The sequence below is a fragment of the Macaca fascicularis genome, chromosome 12 (genome assembly GCF_037993035.2).
Source record: "Macaca fascicularis isolate 582-1 chromosome 12, T2T-MFA8v1.1".
Taxonomy (NCBI): Eukaryota; Metazoa; Chordata; class Mammalia; order Primates; family Cercopithecidae; genus Macaca; species Macaca fascicularis.
In genome coordinates this window covers 124,100,383-124,121,487 of record NC_088386.1, presented here as the reverse complement: position 1 = coordinate 124,121,487, position 21,105 = coordinate 124,100,383, and the positions used below count along the sequence as shown (strand labels likewise).

General features: G+C 38.6%; 1 protein-coding gene and 1 non-coding gene across 9 annotated transcripts in view; one reads left to right on the top strand and one right to left on the bottom strand.

Moving 5' to 3' along the window:
• The first annotated feature begins 331 nt into the window (after nt 1-331).
• Nucleotides 332-21,105, top strand: part of SPHKAP (SPHK1 interactor, AKAP domain containing) — a 195,614-nt gene continuing 174,840 nt past the window's right edge. For all 8 annotated transcript variants that reach the window (XM_005574516.4, XM_005574514.4, XM_074010386.1 and 5 more), the window contains exon 1: nt 332-444. In XM_005574516.4, coding sequence (XP_005574573.3) covers nt 413-444 — 32 coding nt within the window. In that variant the 5' untranslated portion in view covers nt 332-412. The remainder of the gene's footprint in view (nt 445-21,105) is intronic.
• LOC123568233 (U6 spliceosomal RNA) lies at nt 12,187-12,293 on the bottom strand. Its single transcript, XR_006691436.1, has one exon. It is a non-coding gene; the product is annotated as a U6 spliceosomal RNA (small nuclear RNA).

The following is a 21,105-nucleotide window of genomic DNA, read 5'->3' as shown; positions in this document are numbered from 1 at the left end:
CCTGCTGTATGCCAGAGAGAAAGGGAGGGGAGACCGACGGCGGGTGGGGAAAGAGACATTTGGTCGGAATCACCTATGTTTCTGGGCACGAATGAGCTGTAGAGCAGGATCCTCGAGCAACTGAGACTGGGGCCCGCCCTGCAGGAGGCAGGAGCCAGGCAGAAAAGTGGGAGCGTTGGCCAAGCGCTCCTGCAAGATCAGAGAGGACGGCGGGAGGGGACAGCGGGCGGTCGCAGCGCACAGAGCTTGCTGGCCAGGGAGGAGCGAGTCTCCGTGGGCGCCGCCGCCGCCCCAGCCTGCGCGCCTCTCTCCTGGCGCGCGCCAGTCTGCCACTCTGGGAGCTGGGTCCTAGCACCACAGACTTATCCTTCGCCTGCACTTTCCGTCTTTCTTCTCTAGGCGCCCATCAACAATGGATGGCAACTCCCTGCTCTCTGTACCAAGGTAAGACCCGCTTCTTTCTATGCCCAATATCATGTGGATCAAACTCCGTTCCGCGTTGTGAGTCGCTCACCAACTTGCCCCAGAGTGCTTCGGTTTGCACGGGGCTCCCAGCGAGGAGGCAGGGGTCACTGCACTTGTAAATAAGTCCTGTCCAGCCTCGCTGGAGCTACAGGGGTCCCTGTCAACTGCCCCACAGCGCGCGAGGCTGAGTGGGGCCTGTGCACTGGAGTGGCACGGGTTGGGGGTCAGCCCCGTGCCCGCCTCTAAGGCCCAGGGACGGAGGTCTGCTCTGCCCTGGGTGGAGCCAGGAGCCGGACTTTCCGCGGACACAGCTTGGAGAGGTTTCACACCTTGTGAGGAGCCAGATTCCAAGGTCTAAAACAGGAGGGAACCGGGCTAGGGCAAAGTACCCCCGCTTTCCGTCCACCTTAACCTGGGCGGGTGTCTGGGGCTGCTAGGGTGGGGAAGATCGTCCCTCGCTCCCGACCGACACCTAGACTACCCCCAAAGCGAGATCTTAAGGTTGAACAGAAAAGACCTGGGTCTCCTGCAGTCCCGCCGTCCTCCGCCGCCCCCACACTCCCTGCCAGTCTGCGAGTTCCTTCTTTAACACCTTTGGCTTTTCTCGTCCCCACACCGGGGTAGGTCAGGGACGCCCCCCCGGGGGCTGCCGGGTGCAAGTAACGTGTTTTTCGGGGCGTGTTTCTTTCTTCTGTTTCTTATTTGCCCCTGTTCCGCACTCCTTCTAACTCAGTCTTTTGCGAATTTAAGAACCCGAGATTTTTATGTCTTCCCCATAAACGTCTGGGTGAATCGGGGCGGTGGTGCTGCTCCTGCTCCGCCAGTTGGGCAGGTGGCCTTTGCGCTCTTTGCGCTCGCTGGGCGCGGAGCTTTCGCGCCGGGAGCGGAGGATGCTGTTGCTCCCAGGTAGAGGGTGCCCCGGCTGCGGCGCAGCGCCACCTCCCCTCGGCAGCGGCTTAGCGTGGCTCTTGGAGCCATCCCTACTCCCTCTTTTCCCCAAGCAAACAGCGAGGTAGCTTCCAGAGGAGAGCACCAGGCCCTAGAATAAACACGTTAAGTTCGGATTCTTGGAGAGCAGCAAAACCCAATATCCACTGGCCAGGGCACGCGTGTAGTGATACTACATTGCCAAGGAGCCGAGATGCGGTGGGAGGGGAGGTGGGGGTGGCGGAGGAGGAGACAGACTGCTTTCCAAAGGTATTGAAGGCTGCCATCTAGAGACTTGAATTTTTTTGTATTCCGCGATGAAATAACGCTTTCTCAGTTCCACAGGCGCTTCCTCCTTAAGCGTCCCTTCGCCGCGGGGGCAGCAAATGCTTCAGAAAAGGCCCGCGGTGGTTTCTGTGCACCCCCCTAAGTAGCTCTTAAGTGAAGTCTCAATTTCCACCCTCGGATCCCTGCCCCAGCCCAACAGGGTCAAACGACCACCACTAAGTCTTCCCATTTTGCCGATTTTTCTTAACTTAAAAAAAAAAAAAAATTGCCAGTGATATTTAAGCAAAGGTATTAAGGTGTTTGGAAAGTCATGTAAACTGGAAGCTCAGTTTCTCCACCTGTCTATTCTACTGTCTAGGGCAAATGGTCGTTAGAATTGAAATGGTGAATTGGGTGGGCCTAATAATCTTCCAATAGAGATTTTTGATCACAGATTGATTGCTTTAATCCGGTTTTACAGACCAATATAGCTGTGCCTGAACCCTGACTATATTTCTATTCAAATACTGGAACATTTTCTAAATCACTAGAAACACATTGTGCCAGTAATTTATTAATATTATTTCTGTCTCAGTACTATAAAATGACCTTTTAAAGAGCAAAGCAACTCCGATGATATTGCTCTGTGTCTTGTAGTAGCCTATTAAAATGTTAATATAGGTTTAATATCAGCTGCAGCAAACTAAGCTTTTTGAACATGACTCTTTATTCACCTATTTCCACAAATCAGCATAGCGATTTCGGGTATTTTATTAGTATTCTTAGTCGTGTAAATTAATTCCTACACATGAATTGATTCAATCCTCTGTTTCCTTGTATACAAGAAACATCATTTCTTTTCTATAAGACTTAATTGAAAGCCATAGGGATTGGTATGCAAAAAGTAAATTAAAATTTTCAATGGTGTAGACAAATCATGTATTAGTCGTGCTACTTGTTCACAAAACATTGCATTTTAAAGAACTGATTATTGAATATTCTACGTAAGCTTTTCAAAGAAAACAACAATGATTAGCAAATATCAAATTGTTACTGGTCGAGGCTTGTGATGTCCAAATCTGAAAACATTTTTGGTATCTAATAAAATTAAGTTGGTGGTTATAAATCATTGTTTCTCTTAAGAATTAGAAAACAATTTAAGACATTCTACTTAATAATTAGAGAAAACAAAATGATTTAATAACATATTGAGTGAGTTAGAGAATATGTTTTTATGTTGGCTTTTCCATTTTCTTAGAATTTTCAATTAAACACAAATATAAATTACTGAAATTTCAATCAAGTGATATTCTGTGAAGATTGATATTAAAACTGAATGTGACTCATATACTTCAGAAACTGTAAAACATGTTTTGTTTTGGTTTTAAAGGAAATGTTTCGGGTTCTTTGAGTTATTAAACTGTATTCCCTTCCTTCCATGAAAACTCCAATTCATTTTTACTAGGAATATTTTCATTTTTAAATGTGCAGTAAGTTATGTGGATTACATCATAGATTTCTTAAAATCACTGGTTATCAAAGCTGGAAGATACCTTCCATAAGGAAACCAAGCTGTGCAGAGATTAAATGTTTCCATGTTAGTTGCATTATAGACCTGGAGTCCAAGTGTTTTCTGACTAGTAGTCCAATTCAAGAAAAAAAAAAATTTAAGGGGGATTTTTTTAAATCTAAAAGCTTTGATAGAGGTTCTTTCGTCATCTATTTTATGGAAAATTGATTTGATTCGCTAAGTTACAAAATTAGATATTAGAAAAACAAAAAAAGAATCAAAGGACTTCTATCCAATCTGTTCTATAGTACACTGTAATACAATGCAGAAGTTTCCACTTAAAAAAAAGTCAATTTCACTTTTATATTGGTAACTAGTGTGTGTATAGTAAGGTGTTATCCAGTGTTATCTAATATATTAAATTATTTGATCATCACATCCTTGTGGACTCACAAGGATTATGATGGATATTATCATCTCCATTTCCTAGCTGAAAACTCTGAAGCGAAAGGAAATTAAATAAAGCAAATAATTGTATTAAAAATCCATATAAATTGTATGTAGCAGAGCTAGGTCATCCACAAAATTCTTCTGCCTTCAAGTCCAGTTTTCTTTCATGTACTGATTGAAAATCCATACTTTATTTTAAATGGAGGGAAAAATAAATTCTGGTACACAACTTGGACAAACACGGATATCATCAGAACACATGGAGGCAGCCTAAAAGCAAGGAGACCATCTTTTAAAGCCAACAAGTGCTAAAAAATAATCTTTCTTAGCAAACAGAAATAGTTTGTCACCTTGACCATATCTAAGCTTGAATTTGAGTGTTAAGAGAGTTCCTTGCTTTCTAAACATTTGCATTGTTATACTGTATTGTTTTGTTCTTTTTGCTTGGTTTACCGGATTCTATTTTAATAATAAAATGTTTATATGGCACTTCAAATGATAAGATCAAAACTCATCAAATGTAAACTTTTGAAACAATAATTTGTATTGATTTTCTCCATGTGTAATAATGTGTATAGGCTTCCTGTCATTTTGTTTTAACCAATCCAAAGTTTAACGTGGACACATTTCACTAAAACTCATCAGAATCTCAAGATCTTACCTCTCAGTATGTTAGTTCCAGGAAAAATAAAATTGATTTTTTAAAATGGAGCAAACAACCCAACACTGTATACTAGACCATGATCTTCCATCACCAAGTTTTTATAGAAAGGTTAACTGATTTTAGATTTACACAAAAGGAGAAATTTAAGAGTACATTTAAATTTCTTTGTCTTATTTATGAAAAACTTTCAGAAAAGATCAATCAATTGCTCTTAAGTTGAGGAACAGGGACAAATATGAAATGCTGCCTTAAGAGTACACTTCACTTCATTCTCTGTTCTGGAATGCACACTGTCCTCAAGGCCAGTACTGAGCTGTGGGCACCTTCCCCAAGTCTCACTCCCTTCTCAGGGTAACACTGCCCAAGAGGTACAATTTCCTATAGAGAAAGGAACTGGGAATTAGAAAGTCCTGGTGCCTCAAATTCTGAAAGTCCACTTTGTTGCTGGGTTGTGGATACTTGGTTAAGAGACTGGAATTCTGAAGGCAATTCCCAATAGAAAAAAAAAGAAAAAAAGAAGGCTTAAAAGACCAACATTAAAACTACACTTTAGATACTGGCAAGTTTGATGGGCCCTTTACAATCATCTCATAAATTAATGATTAAGATATATTGTGTTTTACAAGTGGCCTCCTTTGGCTGGTGCTACTCATTTGAATTTTTTCTTGGTGTTACAGAGTTACAGCTACAAATCATGGTAAGGAGGGGAAGAGGAAACAGTGATGAATTATATTTGTTTGTTGATTTGTTGTTGTTGTTGTTTTGTTTTGTGCTTTTGTTTTTGTTTTTAAGACGGAGTTTCACTCATGTTGCCCAGGCTGGAGTGCAATGGCGGCATCTCCGCTCACTGCAACCTCCACCTCCCTCCCGGATTCAAGCGATTCTCCAGCCTCAGCCTCCCAAGTAGCTGGGATTACAGGCATGCGCCACCATGCCCGGCTAATTTTGTATTTTTAGTAGAGACCGGGTTTCACCACGTTGATCAGGCTAGTCTCCAGCTGATCTCAGGTGATCTGCCCCGCCCCAGCCTCCCGAAGCGCTGGGATTACAAGCGTGAGCTACGCACCCAGCCCTGTATTTGATATTTGGAGATCTGGTGCTTAGTCCTGTTCTGAAATTAATGGCTGAGAATGTCTGGTCAAGTTACCTGACCTGTTGCTTCTCTGCCTCCTCCTGGATGTGCTGACCTGTATCTTGGATATATTTATCTTCTATGTCCCTCTTACTTTAGTCTTCTGTAATGCCACAACCTGTGTTGTAGCAGGGACTCTCTCTTGGGTATGATATGGATAAATGTCTTACTCTCTTGAAAGAGGAGGGTGAAATCAAGGAATTTAAAAGAACTGAAGCAACACCACCCATCCGAAAGAAAGCTTGTCTTGGAGAATTGGGCTTTATTGTTTTTAATGTTCCCCCAGAGGTGGGAAGTAGCCTTATACTTACAGAAACTCTTTTTGTAAAGAAGACAGCACAGTAATTAAGATCCGGTTCTGTCACATATTAGTGATTGGTTACCCACTCTGGGGTAAAATGCTGACCTACTCTGTGATTTATTTTCATCATCTGGGAAATGTGAAAACTACTTCAACCATTTGAAAAGGATGTGAGGCTTCAGACAGTATTATGAAGTACAAGAATAGTCTTTAGCCATTGCTTCCCATCATACTGAATGAATTCTTCTAAACATGATTGTTTCATGATAGATTTTTAAAGTTGATACTGGTGAATAGCTCACATAACTCAGAGATAAAGTTGACTTTATCTGATATTAGCATAGATACCCTTTCTTCCTTTTGTGTTTTTTTTTTCTATCTTTTTAAAAATATCTATCTCTTCAAATGTAAGTTTTTTCTTATAGATAGGGTATTGTATCTTACCTTTTTATCTCATCTAAAAATCTGTTTTTTAAATTGATGTGTTAAGACCATTCACATTTGTTAAGATTGTAGATAGGGATAAATTAGCTAGCTATTTTCTATTTGTGTCATATGTTTTTTATTCTTTTTAAAAATGTCTGCTCTGCTTTGGGTTAAATGAGAATTGTTTTGTGATTCCGTTTTACTTTCTTTATTGATTTGTTATTTATCTTCTGTTAAAAAGTGTGTGGTTGCTCCAGGATTTAGAAGATGTTTTTTATTCAGCAGAATCTACCTTCACATTTTAACATACCAGTTCACATCCACTGTGAGGTTTTTACAAGGGTACATTCTGAATTATCTCCTCTGATCCTTTGCGCTAATGTCATCATATATTTTATTTTTGCAAATGTCATAAACACACTATATATTTTGCTTTAAATCACCAGATATTTTTAGAACAATTAGAAATATGAAAAAAACCCTTCATTTATTCCATTTCTGACATTTTATTTGCATACATCCAAGTTTCTGCCTGGTATTGACATCTCTTCTGTCCAAAGAGCTTCTTGGATCTGTGACTTCATGCCTGTTATTAATTCTGAAAAAAAAATTCAGCCATAATTTCTTAAAATGTTTTTCCTATCCTGTTCTGCATTTTTCTTTTCCTTCTAGAATTTTAATTGCACATATATTAGAATATAGCTCTTGGATGTTCTCTTCTAATTGTGTTTTTGTTTCCTTTTCTTTTTCTTTTTTTTTTTTTTAGATGGGTAATTTTTATTGACCTATCTTTAAGTTCATTGATTCTTTCCTTGGCTGAGTTCATTCTACTGATAAATTTATCAAAGGCATTCTTCATCTGGTTACCATGTTTTACATTTTTAGCATTTCCATTTAGCATTTAGTTTTACCTTATAGTGTTCATCTCTCTGCTGTAACTACTCATGTGAACTTGCATGCTGTCTGCCTTTTCCATCAGAACCATTTCAATTAAAATCATGATTTGTAATCCTCTGCCAAATAGTTCCAACATCTGTGCCATACCTAGGTCTGATTCTGTTCGTTGCTTCATCCCTAGGATTTCAAACTCAAAGTGTAATGTTAACTCCATCACTGTCCCTCTCAGTTTTCTAATGCCAGTCCATTTCCACGCTGGAGTCCTGCAAGACCTTCTCATGCCACATAGTTTTGTTTATTTCAGACATTTTTCACCCCATATTCTAAGAATGTCATTGAAGCATATGAGATGCGGGTGATTTTACTATGTAATCTCAAGATATCACTTTCTTTCTGAATGTCTTTTGATTCAGTCTTTCTCAAAATATGGTCTCTGAATCAAAAGCAGTTACAAAGATGGGTGGATGCTATAAGAGGCTTTGACACGCCACAGGAAGCAATGGAAACATAGGGAGTCACAGCCAACAAAGTTTAGCATGTGAATTAGAAGGTTTTGTATCTGTTCCCAATATAGCTAAGAATTCAGATACTAAAGCCTCTACCTGCACGCCAAGCCACATTTCTGCTTGAGATAGAAGAGGTGACATATTCTGCCACATGGTTTAACAGAGTTTTTCTCCAAAAACAATAACAATAACATGCAGACCAATGTGCTTCCTTTTATTCCTTTTAACTACATATTACAAAGCCAAATTATTGAAATAGTGTCTGAATGTGTTAGAGTAGCCATAGTTTTAGAAATACAAGTTACTTCAAAAAACATAAAGGTATCGTATTGCTTTTCAATAGCTGCTTTTAAAAATTGTCAGAAAATGAGTGGCTTAAAACAATACATTTATCATCTCACAGTTCTGTAGGTCAGAAGTCTGACATGGATCTCACTGGAATAAAGTCAAGGTGTGGCCAGGGCTGCATTTCTTTCTGGAGGTTTTGCAGGAGAAATGGTCTCATTGCCTTTTCCAGCTTCTGGAGGCTGCTTATATGGCTTGCCTCATAACCAGCTTTCTCCATCTACAAAGCTAGCAATAGATAGTTCAGTCCTTTTCTCCAATCACACCATCTGACTTCTGGCCTCCTCTTCTGCCTCCCTCCTTCACTTTTAATAAACCTTGTGATTACTTTGGGTCACCTAGATAATCCAGCATAATCTTTCTATATTAAGATCGGCTGGCTATTAAACTTAATTCCATCTTGAACCTTGATTTTTCTTTGTCATACAATGTCACATATACTACAAGTTTCAGAAATTAAGATATGGACATCGTTGAGGGAGTTCATTATTCAGTCTACCACAGGCATTAATTGAACTAAAAACTGATCATCCTGGCCATCAAATGACACATGAAATTCTACGAGGATTAATTTCCGTCTTATTTCTTTCTCCTTGTGTCCTTCTTTCTTTATTAAATAAAAGGGAAGAGGGACAAGACTATTTGTTCCTCCTCTGAGATATGTGAGTCATTCAGTGTGCCTGAGCTGAAAGAACTAAAAGTTATTTGAGAACGTAAAACCAGACAGATCAGGATGGACCTGGAAACCCTACCAAATTCACTGTTTGGCACATGTTTATTGCAGTGGTCATTAATACTATTCAGCAAGTTTTCCAATTGTACTCTTAAGCATAGGGCAGGATTGTACTGGCTCTTCTCCTTGGTATAAAACATAGTGACATAATATGATTTGACCAATGCAAAGTGCACAGAAGGGGTACGTGTCTCTTCTAGTGTAAGTGTTAAAGATCTCATGTGTGGCGTGCTATATTTCACTTACTTTCTGCCACGGTGACTAACAGATTTCAGATTGTGGCTGTTCCAACAGCCTGAGTTTCAGAATGAGGTTGAATTGGAGCAGAGCCCCAAACTAGTCCATGATGGACACGTAGCATGAGTAAGAAATATGAATAAGCCTTTGTGGTCTTAATCCCCTGGGGTTCTGGAATTGTGTGATATTGCAGTATAACCTAGCCCATCCTGCCTGATCCGGTTACCCGCAGGGTTGAAATGGTAGGTGATCAACTTTGCATTGGCTTGTGAAGATTTCCAGAGGATCTCACAGAACTCTGTTTTTGCTCTAGACCTCCAAAGACCCTTATCACTACCTAACAACATATAACTGGACGTATTGATACGAGAATGAAGTTGGAAAAAGGGAGAAATGAGTCTCACCCTGAGCAGCTGTGCAAGTAGTCAGGAGGTACGTCCTGTGGACCAGCTCCAGATAATCACAATAAATACCATGGCCTGCAGGCTTCTCCTCCTGGGGACATGGAGTGTGAACTGGGAATCATACTTATCTTGTTATCAATTCACACATTGCCCATTTCACTGTACACAGGCTTCTGCTATTTAGGGATGGAATGATGTTGTATCTTATATGGTTTCAACTGTTGCAAATACGGTGAGACATGATCATTTTCCTTTTTTTATTCTTTCATTTCTCTTTCATCCTCATATGATTAAAAATATAGTAAACTTGTATTTAACTTACACATTTATTATATATTATACATTCTTATATAGGATGTATACACACACAACTTTATAAGATTTTTTCACAAAATCCAACATACCATAATTTCTAAGCCTCTTAAGAGATTTTCGAAGGTTATTTTAACTCCAAAAATTTTCAGGATAAACAATGACATTAGATGCTAAACCTTACGTTAGATGCATCTGTGCTACACAGGGTTGACAAAACACTGATTTTGGTAGCATGTCAACAGAAGTAAGTAAGAACAAGATTCAAAAGTCAATTGTCAGGCAACATTTATTGAGCAGACACTCTCTCCTGACACCTTCAAGACTCTCAATGGAGTAAGAACGACCCAGTTCCTGCCTTCCTTACATTAACAGTGTGTGGGTCCAATTGCACAGTGGGTACAGCTGGGGCCACAAATCAAAGGATGTAAAGAGGCATGCTAGGAAGTGGATACCCAGTACACCAGGAAGTTGACACTCATTCCACTCTGAAATTAACTTTTCATTTCTTGAGCAATCTCTCGCAAACGAACCAAACTGATCAGTCCTTCTCTTATTTAACTCTTCGGAGCATTCGACATAATTGACAGGTGACCCCCTAACTTAAAAATATTTCTTCCTAAGAAGAGATTATTTATCAAAAGGCAAATTTATAAAAAGGCAAACTTGGCTTTTTAAATAATAAGTGCTATTCTCTATGCTGGGAAAATGGGAACCCACTGGATATGGGATATTAGAATTACGAAGGACTTGAGCGCGGGTCATCTTGCCCTGTCCCCTTCCTTTACAGATGAAGAAACCAAAGTCAAGAAAACTTAAATGAATTACTCAAATCACACAAATATTTAGAAATTAAGCCAAGAATAAAATGATATGCAACAGATTGTACTTAAGACTGCATTGGATTTACTTAAAATAATAATAAATCTCCAAAACAAAACTGGAAGCACTTGAAATTGAAATTTTCTGTTACGGAAAAACGTGTCTATCAACCATGTCTAAATACCTTCTTTACTTTTCCATAAGAAAAAATAATGTCTGGCCGGGCGCAGTGGCTCAAGCCTGTAATCCCAGCACTTTGGGAGGCCGAGACGGGCGGATCACGAGGTCAGGAGATCGAGACCATCCTGGCTAGCACGGTGAAACCCCGTCTCTACTAAAAAATACAAAAAAAAAATAGCCGGGCGAGGTGGCGGGCGCCTGTAGTCCCAGCTACTCGGAAGGCTGAGGCAGGAGAATGGCGTAAACCCGGGAGGCGGAACTTGCAGTGAGCTGAGATCCGGCCACTGCACTCCAGCCTGGGCGACAGAGCGAGACTCCGTCTCAAAAAAAAAAAAAAAAAAGAAAAAGAAAAAGAAAAAATAATGTCTATGTAATTTCTCACCTCCTTATTTCACTTCAGCTGCCAGAAGTCCTAGAAACAAATTCAAAGCTCAATTATAACAACAGTGTAGAAATTTGTGACCTGAATATCTGCGTTCCTTTTAACCATATTGACCTCTTATTATAATTTCTAGTATTCTTAACCCTGAGTTCTAACTTATGTTTTTCCACTTTATTGCATATATCTTTTCCGTTAACTATCACAAATTCCTAGAAAAACAAGATGGAAAGGAAATATACCCCAGCAATATGGTAACCTTGGTTCTAGAACAATACAATAAAGTAAATATCATAATGAAGTAAGGCACACAATTTTTTTTTTGTTTTCCAGGGGATACAAAAGTTATGTGTACTCTATAGTGTCGTATATAAAGTGTGCGATAGTATTATGTTTGAAACCACAATGTAGATATCTTAATTTTTAAAAACTATATTAAAAAAGTGGTAATAATCATCTGAACCTTCAGAGAGTTCTGATCTTTTTGCTGGTGGCGGGTTTTGCCTTGACATTGATGATTGATAACTAATCAGGGTGATTGTTGCTGAAGATTGGGGTGGTTGTGCAAATTTCTTAAAATAAGAAAACAAAAATGCTTGCTCCATGGATCGGCTCTGCTTTCCATGAAAGACTCCTCTGTAGCATACTCTGCTGTTTGATAGCATTTTGCCCATAGTAGAACTTTCAAAATTAGAATCAATCCTTAGAACTTTCAAAATTAGAATCAATCCTCACAATCTCTGTCACCGCTTTATCAGTTAAGTTTATGCATTTAGGATACTTTATCAATTAAGTATTCTAAACTGTTTGTGGTCATTTCAACAATATTCACAGCATCTTCACCAGGAGTAGGTTCCATCTGAAAAAAACAATTTATTTGTTCATCCATAAGAAGCAATTCCTCATTCATTCAAGTTTTATAATAAGATTGCAGCAATGTAGTCATATCTTCAGACTCCATTTTTAATTCTAGTTCTTACCATTTCTATCAAATTTGCAATTACTTTAGCCACTGAAGCCTTGAACCCCTCAATGTCATCCATGAAAGTTGAAATCAACTTCTTCCAGACTCTCATTAATGTTGATATTTCGGCCTCCTCATGAATCATGAATGTTCATAATAGCATCTAGAATGCTGAATTATTTCCAGAAGATTTTTAAATTTACTTTGCCCAGATCCATCATAGGAATCACTATGTATGGCAACTATGCAATTTTTTTTAATTTTCAAAAATATGGAATGCTTCAAGAATTTTCATGTCATCCTTGTGCTGGGTCCATGCTAATCTTCTCTGTATCATTCTAATTTTTGTAAATGTGCTGTGTAAGCAAGCACAAAATGTACTTTTTAAATCATAAGACTTGAAAATCAAAATTGCTCCTTGATCCTTGGGCTACAGAATGTTATGTAAGCAGGAATAAAAACAACATTAATTTTCTTGTACAACTTCATCAGAGCTCTTGGGTGACCAGGTCCATTGTCAATGAACAGTAACATTTTGCAAGACATATTTTTCTAAGCAACAGGTCTCAATGGGCTTAAAATGAACAGCAAACCATGCTGTAAACAGACGTGCTATCATCCAGGTTTTGTTCCATTTACAGAGCATAGGCAGAGTAGATGTATCATTAAACCTTAAGAGCCCTAGGATTTTTGGAATAGTAAATGAGTATTAACTTCCACTTAAAGTCACCAGCTGCATTAGCACTTAAAAAGTGAGTCAGCTTGTCTTCTGAAGCTTTGAAGCCAGGCATTGACTTCTCCTCTCTAGCTATGAAAGTCCTAGATGGCATCTTGTTCTAATTTAAGGATTTTTCATTTACATTGAAAATCTGTTGTTTAGTGAAGCCACCTTCATCAATAATCTTAGCTAAATATTCTGGATAATTTTCTGCAGCTTTTTCATCAGCATTTGCTGCTTCACTTTGCACTGTTATATATGGAGACAGTTTCTTATCTTAAACCCCATGAACCAACCTCTTCTAGCTTCAAACTTTTCTTCTGCAGCTTCCTCACCTCTTACAACCTTCATAGAATTGAAGAGAGTGAGGGCCTCACTCTGGATTAGGCTTTGCCTAAAGGGAATGTTGTGGTTGACTTGATTGTGTGTTCAGAACACTCAGACTTTCTCCATACCAGCAATTAGACTGTTTCTTTTTCTTATCATTTGTGTATTCCCTGGATTAACACTTTCAATTTCCTTCAAGTACTTTGCCCTTTGCATTCACAATGTGGCTAACTGCTTGATGCAGGAGGCCTAGCTTTTGGCCTTTCTCAGCTTTCAATATCTCTTCCTCACTTCATCATACCCAGTTTTAGATGTAAGGTGAGATATGTGTGATTTTCCTTTCATGTGAAGACCTACAGGCCATTTTAGAGTCATTAATTGGCCTGATATCAATATTATTTTGTCTTAAGGAATAGAGAGACCCAAGGAGAGGAAAAGAAAAGGGGTAACTTCCAGTCACTGGAGCAGTCAGGCCACCATTTGTCAATTAAGTTCGCCTTCTTGTATTGCCATGGTGCATATTGCCACAAAATAATTCCAATAGTAGCATCGAAGATCACTAAACAGATCACCATAATAGCTGCAATACTAGTAATGACAAATTTTAAAATATTGCAAGAATTTTCAAAATGTGACACAGAGACATTAAGGGAACACGTGCTGTTTGGAAAAATGGTGCCAGTAAGATTACTGGATGCACAATTTCCACAAACCTTCAATTTACAACACAGTATCTGCAGAGCACAGTAAAGTGCAGTAAAATTAGGTCTGTCTATATCCATTATTAAATCAATCACTCTATCAATCAGTCATTTTCTTTAAAACAAAAGAAAAAAATTATTTTCTTGTGGCAAGTGGAAGCTCATAAAAATTATAGCCTATTCATATTTAATTTGACTTTAATGATAAACTGTATATAAAAAGTTGTAAGTAGTTTCTTTGAAATGATTAGTGCATTAAAGTAAAATAATCTGTTTTAAAATAAATATATAATAAGATAGAATGCTAAAGTTTTTTTGGATATTTTCCTAAATTATTCATTAAGCATAATATTACATATACATTTTAAATATGTGTGTATGTAAGATACCAGTGTATACTAAAGGTATTAATGTATGAGAATGTCTTTTTCAGTGTGTACATTTTATACTTTAGTGTATTTTTCTCAGATATTAAAATGAATTAAATAATATAATAGGAACTTTAAAATATTTAATACTGCTTCCAAAGATACTAAGAGAATTGATTATTTCCTTTCTTTATACTTCGGTGTTAATGTAAGTTACATAACATACCTTATTTCTTTTTGTCCTACAAGCCTATACTTTTGAACTAAGAACATAAAAAGAATTCAGTAAATTACTTTCGGTAGACTGCATATAGGAATAGACTTACCCATTTATTTTCACTTGAGTACATAATTCTTCCACTTAATTTACATAGACAAATAAATTAAAGAATTTATCTGGGTAATTCAAACCAAAAATAAAACTCAGATAAAAATAAATTAAGGACTCGTGGAAGTCATTTTTCTCTAAGCAAAATCTTGGCCCCATATAATGTGTTCATTGCCTACTCATGGATTTAATATATCCTGAATATTTTTAATTTGTACTTCAACTTTTTAAATAAATGAATCAACAGTGCTTCAAAATAGTGATTAAAAAGGTACATTGACTTCACTTGTGTTAATTATCAGTCGATCGGCTATCTGACCTGGCATTCTGTTACACTGTTAGTATTTCTATCTTTGCAAAGGTGAAAATTATGTGGTGACTTCAAGAGAATCAGGTAATATAGAAAATTAACTGCAGTTTCATCACAGGGATCATTATAAAAGTATCCAAGAAAGAGATTCAGTATTCAGAGAACATCCTAACTAGAGAAGTTGTTATCACAACTGATATAGTTTGGATGTATGTCCCCACCCAAACCTCCTGGTGGGAAGTGATTGGATCATGGGACTGGGTTTTCATGAATGGTTTAGCACCATCCTCTTGGTGCTGTCCTCATGATAGTGAGTTCTTGCAAAATCTGGTTGTGAGAAAGCATATGGCACCTTCCCCTCTCTCTGTGGATCCCGCTCTCACCATGTGATGTGCAAACTCCCGCATTGCTTTCTGCCATGACTGTAAGCTTCCAGAAACCTCCCTAGAAGCACATGCCAGCTCTATGCTTCCTGTACACCCCACAGAACTGTGAGCCAATTAAACCTGCTTTGTTTATAAGTCACCCAGTCTCAGGTATTTCTTCATAGCAATGCAAGAATGATACAATAACGATAATAACACTCAGCTCTTACAGATCACAGTCATTCATCATGCAGAAGAAATGTGTGAAAATATTAATGATAACTTTTTCCTCAGTATTTCTATTGTGTCAAAGATATTTTCCACAGGATGAATATGAACATATACAAAGAATGAGGCAGGAAAAGTGGAGATATGATCCAAGTTTTAACCTTGAAAATTAATTATATAGGACCAGTATGGATGATTGCGGCTGGGCAAAAAATCAGGGGAATAGCTCACTTAACTTATTTGAAAGGAAGAGATAAAACCTAGTGACTTGAATGTAGTCTTCACTATGTGAGGGTACATAAAACCTGGAAAAAGACATGTAAAGTAAATTTACTACACGAAGGTCTAAGTGTCATACTAAATGGTGAACAAAGTTAATATGTTTGGGCATTTCTCTTTCAAAATAATATAAGGAAAATTAGTTCATTTTGTCAATACTTTTTAAGTAAATATGAATTATGTAATAAACCAATAATGAGTTATGTGTTGATTAATAGATCATAATTTCCCTTCAAAATTGTATGTAAACATGGCCCTTTGTGTCACAAGATCATAAGTGCCTCATAAACAGCCTTATAAATTTTGCCAGCACTCCCTTTAATTCTTTGATTCTCAGATCTGTCTCTTTGAGGCACCTATCATGTCATAGCCCTCATGGATTTCTCTTCTTCTGACATTAACTGTTCTAACTCTGCCAGACTCATTTGGTGGTAGTTTGACATATATTAAAGAGTTCTCTAATGTCACTTTCTTCTTTTTTTGGAAATCCTTCACCTTCCTCAAAGTTTGTCATTCCAGTTGATTAGCATTTTACTTAAATAAAAGTCACAACCTCTTAAAGTATCAACAGGCAACAACTACCAAATATGTTGATGCAATGGACAGAGAGACATTCAAGGTAGGTGGGGTGAGAACTTTACTGGAAACTAATTGTTAAATGTTCAGTACATTAGCTAATACAACTTTTGCTTTCTTACACAATCTTGTAATTGCAGAAACTGGCTTAACAATAACAAGGACACCTGATCTTTTGGGGGACAATTTGCAATCACTTTAAGTTTATCAGATTTTCTCCATGGAATGACATTGCCAAAAATCATTTTTATTTTCACAAAGGTTATCTGTAGAGGAGTGAGTTAGCTCACTAAGCAATGCAGGTGCAATTTAATATTTCAAAATCTCAATCCTCTAAGAAATGTTCTAATGTAGTTAATATTACAGAGGTCTTTATGTTTCCAAAATACCTTACAATTATTATTCTATTTTTAATGCACTGGTAGTTATTTTAACTGAATGTATGAAAGGCACCAAATGGTGTTCCAGGAAGAAAGTAGGCCCTTGATAAATATCAATACCCTTCTCTTCCCTTTGGATAAGACCACAGTGTTATTCAAAGTCTAAAAGACAGCACATAGATCAATTGGATTAGAACTGTGTAGTGGGACTTCTAACAGTGTTTGAAGCGGCCAGGACTTTGGGGAGATGGATACATATCTAGTCTCTCAGAGTTACTGAGTCACTTATTGACCCCTATAGTGGGTTCCAAATGCCTGTGAAGTGGGTAAAAAAAGTGCTGCCACAGAAACAAGTCTCTTTACAGAGAGTTAAGGTCTAATGTAAAATAGATATAAGCCTTGGCAAAACAGAATCCATTCATTCTTTTATTTATTCGGTACTCATGTTGATCCTTTATTGTACATCGGATAAAATCAGCTGATATGCAATAATGAACACAAGTAGAATCCGCCCCCTTCTCATGGAGCTTTGGTACCAATGGAGAGAAAGACTATGACATCAGTGGACATATAGCAAATTGACATGTGTGTACCAAGGAAAAAGAACATGGTCTTTAAGAACATATGACAAGGAACAAGACGTAAGCAGGAGAGCAAGGCAGATTCTCATGAGGAAGAGCGCTCTGGCAGTGAGACCAGCAGTTGGAAGAGTCCAGAGGCAGGAGAGCAATTGAGCATTTAAAGAGCTCTAGGTGTGTGCCTGAAGTACAGGAAATGAGGAAGAGACGAGTGACAATGAGACCTGAAAGGCAGGGGCCAGAATAGGTTAAGCTTTGGGGATCATTGGGTATTCCTCCTAAAAACAATGGGATGTCATTGATGGTTTTCAGCGTAGAGGTGGCTGGAAGCCCTAATTCATGTAAAAGTTATAGCCCAGTGTGTGGCATATTGTAAATGCTTCATAAACAGAAACTGTTACTATTGTAATAATCACTGTTGAAACTATAATTTCAATACCACAATCTTTGGGTGCTGTATTAGTCAGGGCTTTCCAGAAGGACAGCATTAATAGGACATATGTATACGTGAAAGGGAGTTTATTAGGGAGAACTGACTCACACCATCACAAGGCGAAGCCCTACGATAGGCCATCTGCAAGCTGAGGAAAAAAGATGCCAGTAGTGACTCAGCCAAAGTCTGAAAGTCTACAGACCAGAGAAGCCAACAGTGCAGCCTTCAGCCTGTGGTTGAAGGCCCAAGAGGCCCTGGCAAACCACTGGTGTAAGTCCAAGAGTCCAAAGGCTGAAGAACCTGCAGTCTGATGTCCAAGGGCAGAAGGAAGCATCCAGCCTGGGAGAAAGAAGGAAACTAGAAGACTCAGCAAGCAAAGTTATCCCATCTTTTGCCTGCTTTGTTTTTGCTGTGCTGGCAAGCCAAATGGATGGTGTCCACCCACACTGGGAGTGGGTCTTCCTCTCCCAGTCCACTGACCCAAATGTCAATCCCCTCTGGCAACACCCTCACAGGTACACCCAAGAACAATACTCTACCAGCCATCCAGGCATCTTTCAATCCAATCAAGTTGACAGCTAATATTAACCATCACAGGGGCATTCCTGGGGAGAGCTAAGATTACAAGATCACCAGAACAGGGTTATTTCAAAGTGGCAACTGTCGTTAAGATGGCATTTTAAAAGCATCTTATTGAGTTTCAAGGACATCTGGAAGCAGTCACCCATCAGGTTGGTCATATGTCATGCAAATAAGAAGGCAACCCAGAATATCCCGAAGGTCTTCTTCATAATACTCGTTGGTATATTACCATGTTCTCAACTGCACATAGCAAGGGAGGTGGAAATACTGCCTACACCTACAAACACCCATGTTGACCCGTGTACATTATAAATAGGTACAATAGATCCTCTTCAGTATTATGGAGGAAAGGAGGAAGAGGGATAAAATAAGGAGTAAAAGAGAAAGAATATGTAGATGGGATGAGGAGGAGGAGCCAGTAGTAGGTCACTTAGTACCTTAGTCTGCAACTTGCATAATGAGCATAAAAGCTGTTGGAATTCAGTCAAAAATTTTTTCTCCCTAACATTTGATATGTGTACAATAAATAATACATAAATAAATAAAATAAATTTCTTTATTATAATTCTCTCTTTCTCTCTCTCTCTCTCTCTCTCTCTCTCTCATCTCTCTGTCTCCCTGGATCCCCATGCTACTCAGTTGGCTTAATAATTGCAGTCATTCACTGGGGCAGTGCAAAAATCTAAAACCTACCAGAAAAACATTGGGTGGTACTGGTAATCTCCAGCCTGTCATTGTTGCTGCTGATATCCAGCTGCTCATTGACATGCAATCGCTTTCTGCTCGCTTTAAAAGTGGGACAGCAAGATTTTGTCTGAGAGCCCCAGTGCTTCATGATTCCGTTTCTGTGGCTATAACAAAGCCGTTCCTCCCAGTTTTGCTACCTACTCATGGCACTGGCTTTAAAAAGGGCTTTGTGGCAGGGCGCGTGACACACCTGTAATCACAGCACTTTGGGAGGCCGAGGCGGGTGGATCACCTAAGGTCAGGAGTTTGAGACCAGCCTGATCAACATGGTGAAACCCCATCTCTACTAAAAATACAAAAATTAGCCAGGCATGGTGGCGCATGCCCATAATCCCAGCTACTTGGGAGGCTGAGGCAGGAGAATCACTTGAACCCGGGAGGCGAGGGTTGCAGTGAGCCAAGATCGTGCCATTGCACTGCAGCCCAGGTAACAAGGTGAAACTCCGTCTAAAAAAAAAAAAGAAGGGCTTTGTTTCCTCTCCTTATGTATTCTGCCATACTCTGTGTCCCTCCCATCCTGTTACCTCTCAAAGTCATGTTAACATAGCAATATATAATGTATGTGTGCTACATAATCCCTGTTGTCAGTATTAACAACTAATTTCACTGAACTCTTTTCGTTGTATATTAACTTGAATAGCTGCATGAATATAATTTAGTAAAAACGACCAAACCACTGGTCTTGTTCAAGCTTAACTAAGATAAAGCTTACCAATCAGTAATTAAGGGGAAAGATCCACTTGATTTGACCAGTTAGAATACTTCAAATATAAGAGATATTTCCACAAAATATTACTTATATCAGAATTGGTACCTGAAATTTAACTATTAATGAATTCTCTAATTTAGCTCTTTTGATTCTAAAATGCAGATATAAAAAGGCAGGAAGCATCTGAAGAGTTTCTAATTCTGGAGATCAACCTGTTTCTCCAACCTCTTTTATTTGGAAGGAAAGCACACAGAAGCAGCAAACCTCAGCCTCTGAAGGGGCCCAACTCCTGACTCTACACGGCTCAAGGGTTATTTCTTAGCAAAGAACATGTATAGCTTACAACCAACATATATCAAAAATAAAAACAAAGCAAATTCCTGGTAATTGGGAAATACCTTCTGTTTTCTATTGACTCCTTCCTCTGGGCCATGATTTTTTTGTTAATAAATCGTACTTCTGAAGGAATATGAACTTGAACCATGCAATAACACAATAGATTCAATAACACAATAGATAGAAAGCCTAGGAATGTTTCTGAATATAGTACTGGAAATCCTGTAACCAAGGTATTTCAACTGATCACTGCATACTTAATAGGACGTACAAGCTTGGAGTCCAAGGTGACAAAAACAAACCAAATATTTCAATCAAGGGCAATTTGTAAGAGTGGATTAGATGTAATGTGGATTTGTACTTCTAAGCAGACATCTATTTTATTTTATTTTATTTTATTTTATTTTGTTTTGTTTTGTTTTGTTTTAAGTTCCAAGATGCATGTGCAGCATGTTCAGGTTTGTTACATAGGTAAACGTGCATCATGGTGGTTTGCTGCACCTGTCAACCCACCACCTAGATATTAAGCCCAGCATGCATTAGCTATTTTTCCTGATGCTCTCCCTCCCCACAGCCTTCTGACAGTGTGTATTTTTCCCCTCCTGTGTCCATGTGTTCTCATTGTTAAGCTCCCACTTTTAATCGAGGTTATGCAGTGTTTGGTTTTCTGCTTCCTGAGCAAATATCTTATGAACCTTTTTTCTTCACTGATGGCTGAAACTCATGTAGCAAATGAAAATTCAGCCACAACATTCTGAGTAAAATATCATTGTTTCTAGATTGGGCCAACTCAGTAGCCTCCCACTTACATCTACTCTGAACACCTCAAAGGTCTCATATGAGCTCACCCTGTCTTCCTATCCAGGCTTTTCCTGACTTTCACATTCTCTCACTGTCTATGCAGTAGCTATATTGACTTACATTTAGTCATTCCTGGCTACTGGGTCTCTTCATCTAGATCATTCCTATTCATCCTTTATAAGCCAGATTCCCAGTGAAGCTTTCCCTGGACTTCCTTGTCAAATCGCAAGTCAAATCCCTGCTAAGTATCAGTGCCTCACAGTTCATGGAAGTCATACATTTGTACTTGTTTATGTGATTATTTGTTTAACACCTGCCTTATCCACTCACTGTGAGCTTGTTGAAAGCAAGATTCATCTAAGTTTTGTCACTCTTGTATCTACAGCGTCTCATCGCATTTGACACAACGTCAGACCTG